At 38.7% G+C, this 16,141-nt stretch overlaps 2 protein-coding genes across 8 annotated transcripts in view; one reads left to right on the plus strand and one right to left on the minus strand.

Annotated features, from left to right (window-relative positions):
* Window positions 1-14,450, minus strand: part of IMMP1L (IMP1 inner mitochondrial membrane peptidase-like (S. cerevisiae)) — a 76,206-nt gene extending 61,756 nt beyond the window's left edge. For 3 of the 7 annotated variants that reach the window (XR_824508.1, XM_010831806.1, XM_010831801.1), the window contains exons 1-2: window positions 14,337-14,444; window positions 4,327-4,374 (exon numbers count right to left, since the gene is read on the minus strand). The gene's annotated coding sequence lies outside the window, so the exon portion shown is untranslated. Of the gene's footprint in view, window positions 1-4,326; window positions 4,375-14,336 lie in introns of all 7 variants that reach the window. The other 4 variants (XM_010831805.1, XM_010831804.1, XM_010831802.1 and 1 more) reach the window with 3 other exon arrangements.
* Window positions 14,451-14,562: 112 nt separating this feature from the next.
* Window positions 14,563-16,141, plus strand: part of ELP4 (elongator acetyltransferase complex subunit 4) — a 258,523-nt gene continuing 256,944 nt past the window's right edge. Inside the window, exon 1 of the mRNA XM_010831809.1 lies at window positions 14,563-14,814. Coding sequence (XP_010830111.1) covers window positions 14,592-14,814 — 223 coding nt within the window. The 5' untranslated portion in view covers window positions 14,563-14,591. The remainder of the gene's footprint in view (window positions 14,815-16,141) is intronic.

The raw sequence follows: 16,141 nt of genomic DNA on the forward strand, positions 1-16,141 counted from the left end.
ATGATGTACTCTGCATAGAAGTTAAATAAGCAGGGTGACAGTATACAGCCTTGATGTACTCCTTTTCCTTTTTGGAACCAGTCTTTTGTTCCATGTCCAGTTCTAAATGTTGCTTCCTGACCTGCATATAGGTTTCTCAAGAGGCAGGTCAGGTGGTCTGAGTTTATTTAGGAAATGTTAATAGAAAAAGAGCCTGGCATGCTGCAGTCCATGGGGTCATAAACAGTTGGACACAACTTAGCAACTAAACAAAATAAAACAAAATAGAAAAAGGAAGCATGACTTGCTCTTCAAATTTTTAAAAAATAATCTTAGAATATTAAGCAGACTACAAAATTAATTTCAAATCTTTCATTCTAGAAAATGACAAAACTGTAATACAACACAGAGTTTAACTTGTTTTTAACCCTCCATTTTGGGGAATGAAAAAATACAAAAAGTAAGAACATACCCTTAAAATCCAAAAGATTTTTAAAAGAAAATACTTTTTAATGATTAAAAATCTTAATTCAGTGCTGGACAACTCTGATAGAAAGCTCTTTAATCTGAGTTGAAAATGAAATTTCTACGCTCTGGAAAAACAAAGGGATCTAATTTCTCTTTCACAAGGTTAAGATAGGTCTTCTTCAACTCAAAATCATTCATCTCTGAGTTAAATATGTCCCACTTACTATCCGTTATTTCATATCACAGTCTCTAACCATACTGCTTTCTCTGAATTTACTCATTTTATCAAGATAAATATGCCTCATTGCCTAGGCAAATATCCAACCATAAATTGGCTAAATAAAGGACTAATTTAGAAGGATATGAATGCTGAGTTTGGGCCTAGTTACAAACAGTAAATAAAAGCCTGAATTTTGTCATGACACAGTTCATTACTGTTGTGAAACCAAGCTCTATCATTTACTAGCTATACAACAATGACAGTTAATTTTACATGTCAACTTGACTGGGCCATGCAGCATCAAGGTATTTCCGTTTAGTTCAGTTCAATTCAGTCACTCAGTCATGTCTGACTCTTTATGACCCCATGTACTGCAACACGCCTGGCCTCCCTGTCCATCACCAACTCCAGAAGTTTGCTCAAACTCATGTCCATCAAATCAGTGATACCATCCAGCCATCTCATCCTCGGTCATCACCTTCTCCCTGTGCCTTCAATCTTTCCCAGCATCAGGGTCTTTCCCAGTGAGTCAGTTCTTTGCATCAGGTGGTCAAGATATTTGATCAAACATTATTCTGGGTTTACTGTAAGGGTGTATTTGGATGACATTAACATGTGAATCCGTAGACTAAGTAGACTGTCCTTCCTCATGTGGGCAGACCTCATCCACTTCATTGAAGGTCTGAGGAGAATAAAAGGCTGAGCCTTAGACCACTAAGAGGGAGTGAAAAGCATCAACATATTAGAGATTCTGAAAACTTTCTAAAAGAGTGACAGGTAGAACATGACAAAAAGAAGCAGTCTGGCATAGTGTTTAGTAAACTATGGTTCACAGGGCAGATTTTCCAGGCTACCCTCTGCTGTTGTATACCCTGCAAACTAAGACTGGTTTTTATACTTTCAAATGGCTCAAAGAAAACAAGGATATTTTGTGACACGTTAAAACTATATGAAATTCAAATTTTAATTTTCATAAGCAAAGCATTAAGACACACCTGTACTCATTTTTTAATATAAAATTGCATTTAATGGTAGTGTTAAAAAGGGATGAAAGAGGACATGTGGCCTGCAAAACCTAAAATACTTACTATTTGGTTTCCTAAAAAGCATGCTGACACGTGGCCAACTACATGCACAGGATGTTTAGGAAAGATGGAACTTTTCTTCCTGTAGCAAGGGCTGAATCAATATTTGAGGAGGATAAAAATGGTTTAACCTTCCTGAGAGGAAGTTAGGTGAATGAAAGTATGGTGGTTGAAAATCTAGGATAGGAGCCTCCTTACCAGGCTATTAGAAAAAGGCCTGTCCTATCTGTTTGTTCTCTGCTTATCCACCTCGATCAAAACATATCAATAAGTAAGTCCTACCCATACCCAAAGGAACCTACAGATTTAGTGCAATCCCTATCAAAACACTCATGATATTTTTCACAAAACTGGGACAGAGAACTCCATAATTTATATGGAACCACAAAAGACCCTATACAGCCGCAGCAACCTCAACAAAAAAAGAACAGATGAAGGTATCACACTCACTGACTTCAGGCTATATTACACAGCTACAGTAATCAAAACAGTTTGGTACTGGCACCAAAACAAAACTATATATCAATGGAACATAACAGACATCCCAGAAATAAACCTACATATCTATGGTTAACTAATAAAACAACAAATAAAATAACAAAGGAGCTAAGAACATACAATGGAGAAAAAAACAGTCTCTTATAGAGTGATGTTGAGAAAACAGGAACAGCTACACGTAAAAGAATGAAATCTGAACATTTTCCCATACCATATACAGAAATAAAATCAAAATAAATAAAAGACCTAAATCTAAGACCAGAAACCACAAAACTCCTAGAAGAAAACAGCAATACACAGTTTGACATAAATTGCAGCGATATTTTTTAGATCTGTCTCCTAAAGCAAATGGAACAATAGCAAAAATAAACAAATTGGATCTAATTAAACTTAAAAGCTTTTACAGAGCAAAGGAAATCATTGACAAAACAAAAAGAAAATCTACTAGATTGGAGAAAATATTTGCAAATGATATGACTGATAAGGGGTTAATATCCAAACTATATAAACAGCTTAAACAATTCAAAATAAAAACAAAAAAAACCCAAACAACCCAATTTTTTAAATGCAAAGACGATCTGATAGATATTTTTTGAAAGAAGACATACAGATGACCAACAGGCACAAGAAAAGATGCTCAATATGAGTAATTATAAGAAAAATGTCCATCAAAACCACGAGATATCACCTCACAACTGTCAGAAAGGCTATCACCAAAAAAACCACAAATAACAAATGTAGGAGTTTGAGAAACGGGAACTCTCATATGCTGGTGGGGAGAATGTAAACTGCTACAGTCATTATGGAAAACAGTATGGAGATTCCTCAAAAAACTTAAAATAGAACTATAAGATCCAGCAATTCCACTCCTGGATATATATTCAAAGAAACCAAAAACACACAATTTGAAAAGATATATGCACCCCATTGCTCATTAGTCAGTTCAGTCACTCAGTCATGTCCATCTCTTTGCGACCCCATGGACTGCAGCATGCCAGGACTCCTTGTCCATCACCAACTCCTGAAGCTTGCTCAAACTAATGTTCATCGAGTGGGTGATGCCATCCAACCATCTCATCCTTTGTCGTTCCCTTTTTCTCCTGCCTTCAATCTTTCCCAGCATCAGGGTCTTTTCCAATGAGTCGATTCTTCACATCAGGTGGCCCAAGTATTGGAGCTTCAGCTTCAGCATCAGTCCTTCAAGTGAATATTCAGGACTGATTTCTTTTAGGATGGACTGGTTGGATCTTCTTGCTGTCCAAGGGACTCTCAAGAGCCTTCTCCAACAACACAGTTTAAAAGCATCAATTCTTAGGCACTCAGCTTTCTTCACAGTCCAACTCTCACATCCACACATGACTGGAAAAACCATAGCTTTGACTAGATGGACCTTTGTTGGCAAAGTAATGTTTCTGCTTTTTAATATGCTGTCTAGGTTGGTCATAACTTTTCTTCCAAGGAGCAAGCGTCTTTTAATTTCATGGCTGCAGTCACCATCCACAGTGATTTTGGAGCCCAAGAAACTAAAGTCTGTCACCGTTTCCATTTTGCATTGCTCATAGCAGGATTATTTACAATAGTCAATATAGGAAAGCAATGTAAGTCTCAATCAACAGAGGAATGGATAAGGAAGATATAAAACTGCAATTTTGCCATTTGCGACAACATAAATGGTCCAGGAGTGTATTTTACTTAATGAAATAAGTCAGACAGAGAAAGATAAATACTGTATATTATCAATAAATGTGAAATTTAAAAGTAAAGTGAATGAACACAACAAAATGGAAACAGACTCACAGATATAGAGAATAAACTAGCGGTTACTAGTGCGGAGGGGTTGGGATAAGGGAAAACAGGGGTAGGGGATTAAGAGGTATAAACTACTGGGGATAAAGTAGAGAAGCTACAAGGATATATTGAACAGTAAGGAAATATAGCCAATATTTTATAATAAATTTAAATAAAGAATAATCTATAAAATACTGAATCACTGTATTATACACTGAAACTAATATATTACTATAAATCAACATGCTTTAAACAACAACAACAAAAATAATACTAAGTCCTACCTACCCACAAGGAATTTCCATCAGGATTCTTTCCAGTTAGGGTAAAGATTTGCTAAAAAAACAAAATAAGAAAAAAGTCCATTTTAGTTATCTATATTATTCAACTGATCATATATCAACACAAATGAACAACTAAAGATCACCAACATTTAAGAAAATCACAAGAATGAAAAAGAAGGCCCATGATGAAACACAGAACAAGTAACTCTGGAGAAATCAGAGGTAATTCATGTAGGAAAAGAAAATAATTGTATTTAACACCTTTAGAGATATTAGGTAAGATATTGTATTTAAGAGACAATGGGTATATAAAAGAGCAGAATTAAAAGAACAAAGATGAGAATTTAAAGAAATTTAAAACAATGCCAGTGCACCACCACCTTCCCCATATATACAAAAAACATAAAATTTGAAACCAAAGTTGAAGAAATACAGAAAAATAACCCAAAGAGGGTAATGATCTCTCTAAAATGTTATAGGAAAACACTACTTTCTCCCAACCAAAAAACACACATACACACACACACATAAGGAAAAACAATGCAAAGGATCCAGAGAACAGCAGGTGAAGAAAAATAAATAGATCCTTAGACACATCTTTGATGTAGAGCAGAGGTTGTGAGACTAGGGCCCAATAAACCAAATCCTGCTCACTCTATTTTAGCAAATAAGGTTTTACTGGAACACAGTCATGTTCATTTATTTATATATTGTCTAAAGTTGCTTTTTTGCTACAACCACAGTGCTAAGTAGTTGCAACAAGGACCATATGATCTGCAAAGCCTGAAATAATTACTATTTGGTTTTCATAGAAAAATTTTGCTAAATATTGATTTAGAGTTATATAGCAGCAACTTGGTAAAAAGTAGCTTTTAAATTTAAATAATTAAAACAAAATTAAAAATTCAGTTCTCAGTCATAGCAGCCACATTACCAGTATTCAAACATCAAATGTATTTAATGGCTATTATACCGATCAGTGTAGATATACAATATTTCCATCAACACAGGAAGCGGTACCTGGCAGGGTTTACCTGGAAATTATTATAGACCACTACAGCTATATTTTAATTCTTGCTTCTAAAAGTGCTACAATCAAGGGGCAGGCAGTCAAGATGGTGAAACACATCACAGAATTCATGTCTCCTTACAAGTACATCAAGGATACGTCTACAAACAGAAATTTCTCACAGAGCACCTGCTGAACATTAATGGAAGACTTTGGATACCTAACAGGACAAGAAAAATCCTTTTCTTGGGTAGGAAACAGACAGACAGACAGAAGGAAGGGATTAAAAAAGAGACCAGCACCCCTGGTGGGAAGCTGAAGGTAAGGAGAGGTTCCTGCACCAAGAAAAATCACCTCATGGTAGGGGAAGTCTGCTGGGACAAAACGGCAACATTAGGGGATCATGGGGGAGCACAAAGGACAGACAGTGGAAGACACCACAAACAAGATGAAAAGTTAACCCTCAGAATGGGAAAAAGTATTCACAAGTGAAGCAAGGGAAAAGAAAACAATCTCCAAAATATACAAACAGTTCATGCAGCTCAACATTAAAAAAAAAAAAAAAATAGGCGGAAGACCTAAATGATATTTCTCCAAAGACAGACAAATAGCCAACAAACACATGAAAAGATGTTCAACAACACCAGTCAATACCCAAATCAACTATATTCTTTTCAGTTGAAGATGGAAAAGCTCTATATGATCAGCAAAAACACGATCAAGAGCTGACTGTGGTTCAGGTCATGAACTCCTTATTGCAAAATTCAGGCAAAAATTGAAGAAAATAGGGAAAACCACTAGGCCATTCAGGTATGACCTAAATCAAATTCTACATGACTTCACAGTGGAGGTGACAAGATTAGATCTGGTAGACAGAGTACCTGAAGAACTATGGATGGAGGTTCATAACACTGTACAGAAAGCAGTGATCAAAACCATCCTAAAGAAAAAGAAATGCAGGAAGGCAAAGTGGTTATTTGAGGAAGCTTTACCAATAACTGCGGAAAGAAGAAAAGTGAAAGGCAAGGAAGAAACGGAAAAGATATACCCAACTGAAGGCAGGGTTCCAGAGAACAAAAAGGAGAGACAATAAGGCCTTCTTAAATGAACAATGTAAATATACAGAGAAAAACAACAGAATGGGGAAGACTAGAAATCTCTTCAAGAAAACTGGAGAAATCAAGGGAACATTTCATGCAGAGATGGGCCTCATAAAGGACAGAAATGGCAAGGACCTAAAAGAAGCAGAAGACATTAAGAACAGATGGCAAGAATACACAGAAGAACTATGCAAAAAAGGTCTCAATGACCTGGATAACCACAGCAGTGTGGTCACTCACCTAGAGCTGGACATCCTGGAGTGTGAAGTCAAGTGGGCCTCAGGAAGCACTATTACAAACAAAGCTAGGGGAAGTGACGGAATTCCGGCTGAGTTATTTAAAACCCTAAAAGATGATGCTGTGAAAGTGCTGCACTCAACAAGTCAAGATTGGAAAAGGTCAGTTTTCATTCCAATTTCAAAAAAGGGTAATGCCAAAGACTGATCAAACTACCCTACAGTTGCCCTCATTTCACATGCTAGCAAAGTTATGCCCAAAATCCTTCAAGCAAAGTTTCAGTAGTACATGAACTGAGAATGTCCAGAGGTACAAGCTGGATTTAGAAAAGGCTGAGGAAGAGATCAAATTGCAACATTCCTTAGATCATGGAGAAAGAAAGAGAATTTCAGAAAAACATCTACTTCTGCTACACTGACTACACTAAAGCTTTTGACTGTGTAGATCACAACAAACCAAGGAAAATTCTAAAAGATGGAAGTACCAGAACACCTTACCTGTCTCCTAAGAAACCTGTCATTGGGTCAAGAAGCAACGGTTAAAACCGGACATGGAACAGCTGACTGGTTCAAAGCTGGGAAAGGAGTACAAGGCTATATATTGTCACCCTGCTTATTTAACTTCCATGAAGGGTATATCATGCAAAATGCTGGGCTGTATGAATCCCAAACCAGAACCAAGACTGCCAGGAGAAATATCAATAACCTCAGATATGCAGATGATACCACTCCAACGGGAGAAAATGAAGAGGAACGAAGAGCTTCTTTAAAACTCAACATTCAAAAAACTAAGAACATGGCATCTGGTCCCATCACTTCATGGAAAATAGATGGGGAAACAGTGGAAACAGTGACAGACTTCATTTTGGGGGGCTCCAAAATCACTGCAGATGGTGACTGCAGCCATGAAACTAAAAGATGTCTGCTCCTTGGAAGAAAAGATATGACCAACCTAGACAGCATATTAAAAGGCAGAGACATTACTTTGCCAACAAAGGTCCGTCTAGTCAAAGCTATGATTTTTCCAGTAGTCACGTATGGATGTGAGAATTGGACTATTAAGAAAGCTGAGTGCTGAAGAATTGATGCTTCTGAACTGTGATGTTGAAGACTCTTGAGAGTCCCTTGGACTGCAAGGAGATCCAACCAGTCCATCCTAAAGGAAATCACTCCTGAATAGTCACTGGAAGGACTGAGGCTGAAGCTGAAACTCCAATACTTTGCCCACCTGATGCAAAGAACTGATTCATTAGAAAAGACTCTGATTCTGGGAAAGACTGAAGGTGGGAGGAGAAGGGGACGACAGAAGATGAGACGGTTGGATGGCATCACCAACTCAATGGACGTGAGTTTGAGTAAACTCCTGGAGTTGGTGATGGACAGGGAGGCTTGGTGTGCTGCAGTCCATGGGACAGCAAAGAGTCAAACATGACTGAATTGAACTGAAAGAGCCTCTTGATGAGTATGAAAGAGGACAGTGAAAAAGATGGTTTGAAACTTAACATTCAAAAATTAAGATCTGGCATCCAGTTCCATCATTTCATGACAAATAGAAGGGGGAAAAGTGGAAGCAACGGGTTTATTTTCTTGGGCTCCAAAGTCACTCAGATGGTGACTGCAATCATGAGATTAAAAGATGCTATGCCTTAGAAGAAAAGTTATGACAAACCTGCACAGTGTATTAAAAAGCAGAGGCATCACTTTGCCAACAAATGTCTATATAGTCACAGCTATGGTTTTTCCAGTGGTCATGCACAGATGTGAGAGTTGGACCATAAAGAAGACTGAGCACTGAAGAATTGATGCTTTTCAATTGTGGTGCTGGAGAAGACTCTGTAGAGTCCCCTGGACTGGAAGGAGACCAAACCAATCAATCCTAAAGGAAATCAGATCTGAATATTCATTGGAAGGTTTGATGCTGAAGCTCCAATACTTGGACCACCTGATGCAAAAAGCTGACTCACTGGAAAAGACCTTGATGGTAGAAAAAATTGAAGGCAAAAGAAGGAGGGGGCAGCACAGGATGGTTAGACAGCATCACAGACTGAAAGGACATGAATTTGAGCAAACTCTGGGAAATAGTGGAGGACTGAGGCTTGGCATGCTGCAGTCCATGGGGTCTCAAAGAGCTGGACAGGACTGAGCAACTGACTAACAACAACAGATGCTAAGAGTATGACTTTTGTATATTTTGGATAACAGCCCTTTATCAAGTGTGTCCTCGCAATTATCTTCTCCCAGTCTGTGGCATGTCTTCTCATTCTCTTGATACTGTCCTTCCCACAGCAGAAGTTTTTAATTTTAATGAAGTCCAACCTATCTACTCCTTCTTTTACAGATGATGTCTTTGGTGTATCTAAAAAGTCATTGCCATCCCCAAGGTAAGCTACATTTTCTATGATGTTATCCTACATGAGTTTTATAGTTTATTTTACATGTATGTATGTGATTCATTTTGAGTTAATTTTTCTGAAGTAAAGTCTGTGTCAAGATTTATTTACTTATTTATTTTTGCATGTATATGACTGACTGCTACAAAGCAAAGACTATCTTTGCTCCACTGTGTTGCTTTTGCTCATTTTGTCTCAGATCAGTTCACTATATTCATGTGGGTCTATTTCTGGATTCTGTATGCTGCTCCACTAATACTTTACAGTAAGTCTTGAAGTCAGGTAGTGTCAGTACTACATCTCTGTTCTTCAATATTGTGTTTGCTATTCTAGATCTTCTGTCTTTCCGTATAAACTATAGAACCAGTCTGTTAATATCCATGATATAACATGCTGGGATTTTAACTGGGACTGCATGAAATCTACGAATCAATTATGGAAGAACTGACACTGAAAATATTGAGTCATCTATCTATGAACATTATCCATCAGAGGGCAGACAAAATGGAAACCACAATTTCAGAAAACTAACCAAACTGATCACTTGGATCACAGCCTTGTCTAAGTCAATGAAGTATGAGCCTTGCTGTGCAGGGCCATGCAAGACAGGTCACGGTATAGAGTTCTCACAAAACATGGTCCACTGGAGATGGGAATGACAAACCACTTCAGTATTCTTGCCTTGAGAACCCCATGAGCAGTATGAAAAGGCAAAAAGATAGGATACTGAAAAATGAACTCCCCAGGTGCACAATATGCTAAGGGAGAAGGATAGAGAAATATCTATAGAAAGAATAAAGAGACGGAGCCAAAGCAAAAACAATGCACAGTTGTGTATATGGCCGCTAACAGAAGTCAAGCCTGATGCTGTAACGACCAATATTGCATAGGAACCTGGACTACTTATCACAGTAAGTTGGAAGTGGTCAAACAGGTAATGGCAAGAATGAACATTGACATTTTAGGGATCAGTGAACTAAAATGAACTGGAATAGGCGAATGGACCAATTTAACTCATATGACCATTATATCTACCACCCTGGGCAAGAATCTCTTAGAAGAAATGGAGCAGCCCTCATAGTCAACAAGAGAGTACAAACTGCAGTACTTGGGTGCAGTCTCAAAAATGACAGAATGATCTGTTCGTTTCCAAAGCAAATCATTCAATATCACAGTAATCCAGTCTATGTCCCAACCACTAAAGCCAAAGAAGCTGAAACTGAACGGTTCTATGATGACTTACAAGATGTTCTAGAACTAACACCAAAAATAGATGTCCTTTTCATCACAGGGGACTGGAATGCCAACATAGGAAGTCAAGAGATACCTGGAGTAACAGGCAAATTTAGCTTTGGAGTAGAAAATGAAGCAGGAAAAAGGCTAACAGAGTTTTGCCAAGAGGATGCACAGGTCATAGCAAACACCCTCTTCAAACAACACAAGAGACAACTCTACACATGAACATCACCAGATGGTCAACACCAAAATCAGATTGATTATACTCTTTGTAGTCAAAGATGGAGAAGCTATATACAGTCAGCAAAAATAAGACCAGGAGCTGCCAGTAGCTCAGATCATGAACTCCTTATTGCCATATTCAGACTTATATTGAAGAAAGTGGGGAAATCACTAGACGATTCGGGTATGACCTAAATCATTTGATGATTTACTGCAAGTGACAAATAGATTCAAGGGATTAGATCTGATAGACAGAATGCCTGAAGAGCTATGGCAGAGGTTCATGACATTGTACAGGAGGCGATGATCAAGACCATCCCCAAGAAGAAATACATAAAGGCAAAATGGTTATCTGAGGAGGCCTTACAAATAGCTGAGAAAAGAAAAGAAGTGAAAGGCAAATGATAAAAGGAGAGATGATTCCACCTGATTGCAGAGTTCCACGAAAAGCGAGGAGAGGTAAGAAAGCCTTTCTCAGTGATTAATGCAAAGAAATAGAAGATAACAATAGAATGGGAAAGACTAGAGATCTCTTGAAGAAAATTAAGAGATACCAAGGAAACATTTCACACAAAAATGGGCACCATAAAGGACAGAAATGGTATGGACCTAACAGAAGCAAAAGATATTAAGAAGAGGTGGCAAGACACACAAAACAACTACACAAAAAAGATCATCATGACCCAGATAACCATGATGGTGTGATCACTCACCTAGAGCCAGACATCCTGGAATGACAAGTCAAGTGGGCCTTAGGATGCATCACTATGAACAAAGCTAGTGGAGGTGATGGAATTCCAGCTGAGCTATTTCAAATTCTAAAAGATGAGGCTGTGCAAGTGCTGCACTCAATATGCCAGTAAATTTGGAAAACTCAGTAATGGCCAAAGGACTGGAAAAGGTCAGTCTTCATTCCAATCCCAAAGAAACATAATTCCAAAGAATGCTGAAACTACCACATAATTGCACTCATCTCACATGCTAGCAAAGTAATGTTCAAAATTCTCCAAGCCAAGCTTCAACAGTACATGATCAGAGAACTTCCACATGTTCAAGCTGGATTTAGAAAATGCAGAGGAACCAGAGATCAAATTGCCAACAACTGTTGATCATTGAAAAAGCAAGAGAGTTCAAGAAAAACATCTACTTCTGCTTTATTGACTATGCCAAAGCCTTTGAATGTGTGAATCACCAGTGGAAAATTCTTAAAGAGATGGGAATACCAGACCACCTGACCTGCCTGAGAAATCTGTATGCAGGTCAAGAAGCAACAGTTAGAAACGGACAGGGAACAACAGACTGGTTCCAAATTGGGAAAGGAGTATGTCAAGGCTGTATACTGTCACCGTGCTTATTTAACTTATATGCAGAGTACATCATGAGAAACGCTGGGCTGGAGGAAGCACAAGCTGGAATCAAGACTGCCAGGAGAAATATCAATAACCTCAGGTATGCAGATGACACCACACTTATGGCAGAAAGTGAAGAGGAACTAAAGAGTCTCTTCATGAAGGTGAAAGAGGAGTAAAAAAGCTGACTTAAAGCTCAACATTCAGAAAACTAAGATCACGGCATCAGGTCCCATCACTTCATGGCAAATAGGTGGGGAAACAGCAGAAACAGTGACAGATTTTATTTTCTTGCACTCCAAAATCACAACAGATGGTGACTGCAGCCATGAAACTAAAAGACCCTTGCTCCTTGGGAGAAAAGCTATGACCATCCTAGACAACATATTAAAAAGCAGAGACATTACTTAGCCAACAAAGGTCTATCTAGTCAAAGCTATGGTTTTTCCAGTAGTCATGTACAGATGTGAGAGTTGGACTATAGAGAAAACTGAGCACCTTAGAATTGATGCTTTTGAAGTGTGGTGTTGGAGAAGACTCTTCAGAGTCCCTTGGACAGCAAGGAGATCCAGCCAGTCCATCCTAAAGGAAATCAGTCCTGAATATTCATTGGAAGGAATGAGGCTGAAGCTGAAACTCCAATACTTTGGTCATCTGATGCAAGGAACTGACTCATTAGAAAAGATCCTAATGCTGGGAAAGATTGAAGGCGAGAGGAGAAGGGGACGACAGAGGATGAGATGTTTGGATGGCATCACTGACTCAATGGACGCGAGTGTGAGTACACTCCAGGAGTTGGTGATGGACAGGGAGGCCTGGCATGCTGTAGTCCATTGGGTCGCAAAGAGTCCGACATGACTGAGCAACTGAACTGAACTGATGATAATGTTGTACCAAGATTATATGTTAACTTTAGGAATGCATTGATGCACCTCTTCCTGGATTGTAGTTAAAGCTGAAAAACAATTTTTCACTTTAGAAATCTAAAGGCTGAATTAAATAGAGTGGAAAACAAGCGGATATGTAGTAAATAAATCCACAGAATTTCAATATTTGTGTACTTCAAAGTTTTTAGAGCAGCAAAACTGTCTAAGAAGTTCCTATTTGTTATTAGAGTGCTTTGTCACTTTCTGTTTTGGTCTTCTTGAGTACTTACTACAGGACAATATTAACATATATTGTTCACTGTGATCATTTTAACTGATATGTTGTTATCTATGTGTTAATCTTATCTCCTCCAAATGAGAACAGTTTTTTTTTTACTTTGCCCTAAAATGACAAGTTTAGGTCCAAGCAGATAGTAAACCCTGGCTACTTACTGAATGATTGGCATCACAGAATTATACTGGTGAGACTCTAAATGAAAGCACCTAAAGCCTGATCAAGCTTTCCAGTTGATATATGGTTAAACTGCAACGCTTTTTTTTTTTTCTCAACATTTTTCTTTAAAAAACAAAAATCTACCCAAATGAAAAACTGGAGTCACTATGCAGCAATATAATCTCAAAGAGAATCAGCCAAAACGTTTTTACAGGTCACTGAGATTTAAAACAATTCAATGGCAAGTTTCCATGAAGTTTTGATGAATTTTATTAGCATCATAGATCACTGTCAAAACCACCAATTAGTATTAGAGCAAGCATAACTTGGGACTCTTTTAGTTTACACATTTGTCAATCAGGAACGTCTTCAAAGATTACTTAGTCCAACCCCCTACTCCACGCCCAGCTCAAAACTGTGAAAACAAAATTTAAATCCAAGGATTCATGGCTTTTTCCCAAAATCTAGGTTACATGTAAAATTCATATTCTAATAAACTCTGGATTCAGAGTTCACAGATCACTTGAAAAAGAAAGCACATACACATCTAATTCTTACCAGTTTTTCGGGTTAAAAAAAAAAAAAAAACTAAAGTATTATGTTATTTGCAGCTGCCTTAACAGCAAACGACAATTAAATGTGTGAACAAGGTTGTCAGAATAACACTTATCATTCACACCACTTATGGAAAGGCGCTCTAAGACTTTCAGAAGCACTAATTAAAATTAACGAAAGCAACTTACGGGGACGTGTCAAGAAAGGTACAGTTTGTCATCTGTTGTTTGAAACAGAGGGAAACCAAAAAACCTCAAAGCTCAAGAGTTTTTACTCTGTCTAAATCCAACCCAGCTGCCACCGGCACTGAGGAACCGAGCCCAGGGGCTCAACAACCTACTCATTAAGGTAAGAGTTTCAATCCCTTCCATGTTACCCAACTACTTAGAAAAAGACCGGAAGAGGATGCCGGAGGGAATTTTCTTTCAGAAATCAGAAAAGGCCTGGGGTGGGGGGCGGTATCCTGTTTACTACAGAGAGGAGGAAAGTGCAGGAGGAAAGTTGCTTGATATACCCCATCACCAGCCTTTTTTTTTTTTTTAACTCAACTTGAATGAAGACACTCAAAACGAGAAGAACGTTAATGATATTACCCACCTCAAGCCCCAAAGAACCCAGGAAGACTCTCATCCAGGACTCAGGTGGCTCTTTCTCACCTGGGCCTTGCAGAAGTCGGCCGTCCTGACGTAAATGCACTTTTCAGCAATACGCCTTCCAATTGGTTGACTCTAGAGGGAGCCCTCAGTCCTATTGGCTTCAAGAGTCAAGGAGGCGGGAGTTTGGGGCTGACTGTGACAGGCCCGCGGCTTAAGCTCCCAGAGTTCTCATTGGGTCAACGCGAGAAGCCCCAAGATGGCGGCAGCAGGCACCTGCGGCACCGGCACCCGGAGTACTGGGTCTATGGTAGCGGCGGCCAGCACGAACAACGTCACTAGCTTCCAGCGGAGGGGTCCCAGAGCCAGCGGTGCCGACAGCGGCTGCTCTCGACTGGTGTCCATCGCGGGGACACGGCCGTCGGTGCGGAATGGACAGCTGCTGGTATCAACCGGGCTGCCAGCCCTGGACCAGCTCCTAGGTCGGTTCAGAACGGAGATCTGGGCTCAGCAGAGGGAAAAGAGGGAGGGGACCTGCCGGGGTAGACACCCTGACCCCACATGTCTCTCACCTCTCAGCATTCGGACTTGGAGAGGATGGCCCAGTCTGATGGAGGGGAGGAAGGGTTGCATGGAGACTTTAAATGCTGTTAATCAGATCTGGTTTTGTGCTCCCACTTTCTACTTTGGTGCCCACCAGCCTTTTTCTCGTTTATGACAGGAAACCTACATGCTTTTTACCCTTTCGTGCATTCCTAGTCAAGGGGAATCAGAGACGATTTGGCATGCATCTAGAATCCCGTCCCGGTCTTTGAATGTACCCCTTATGTGAATCCCAGATAGTCCATGGTTTGGGCTAACCTACAGAAGTTTGTATCACTTGAGACTGATGGGAATCAATAGAAAATGCTGAAAAAAGTAACTTCCCCTCTTTCGCCTCCTGACTGCTTATCTCCTGGTTCTCAATCTTTAAACTAATCATATTGACTTTAAAAGAATGTATGTTAAAAGCTTAGATGGATCCAAGTAATGAAAGCCTGTCTTTGACCTTAACAGATGTACCCAGTATCTGCGTTAAATATATGTATGTTTGTTTTTGTTATTTTTTCTCTATATATTTTGCTTCCCAGAGTTACATCTCAAACGATGTTTAAAATTATTTTACATTTTAACGAGAAAAAGAAGTCCAGATTTTAGGCTTTCCAAAATCTCTGGAATTTTTCTTGAGAAGGCTTGCTAAAGAATATGCTTGATTAATAACCATTATGTTGAAAAGACTGAACAGATTAAATAGGTAGGACAAAGCTGCTGTGATAATAAAGCTTGTAAAGTAGTTAATTCCTATCAGAATGCTACTTTACTAAAATTGGTCCATGTTTGTATTTCATGATTTTATTATTATAGGGTGAGATGTGTCAGTTAAGCCTTGTACACTTTCATAAAATATTACAGATGCCATTGTTCTTGTACTTCCCTTGTCATTTTCACTCTGTAATTTTTTTCCCCACAGGTAGACTTTTGAGATAGGTTTAGCAATAGAAAGGCTATTGAGAAAGAGTATGGCTTCTTACCTCTGTTACTTTATGACCATAACTGGATCCTGGTTATTTCTACATAAATTTAAATAATAAATTTGAATGATTTCCCTTAATTGTTTCAACTCTGTTGCCTTGCATTGTACTGTAAACAGAAATGATTGAAAATATCTAGTTAGCAAATATTTATCTCACTTTTTTTCCCTTGTGAGTTTAATTTGGTGTCATCTTGTATTTAAATGTAAAACTTGGAGGCTGTTCCTAGTCCTTTATA

This window comes from Bison bison, unplaced genomic scaffold (genome assembly GCF_000754665.1).
Source record: "Bison bison bison isolate TAMUID 2011002044 unplaced genomic scaffold, Bison_UMD1.0 scf7180017864531, whole genome shotgun sequence".
Taxonomy (NCBI): domain Eukaryota; kingdom Metazoa; phylum Chordata; class Mammalia; order Artiodactyla; family Bovidae; genus Bison; species Bison bison.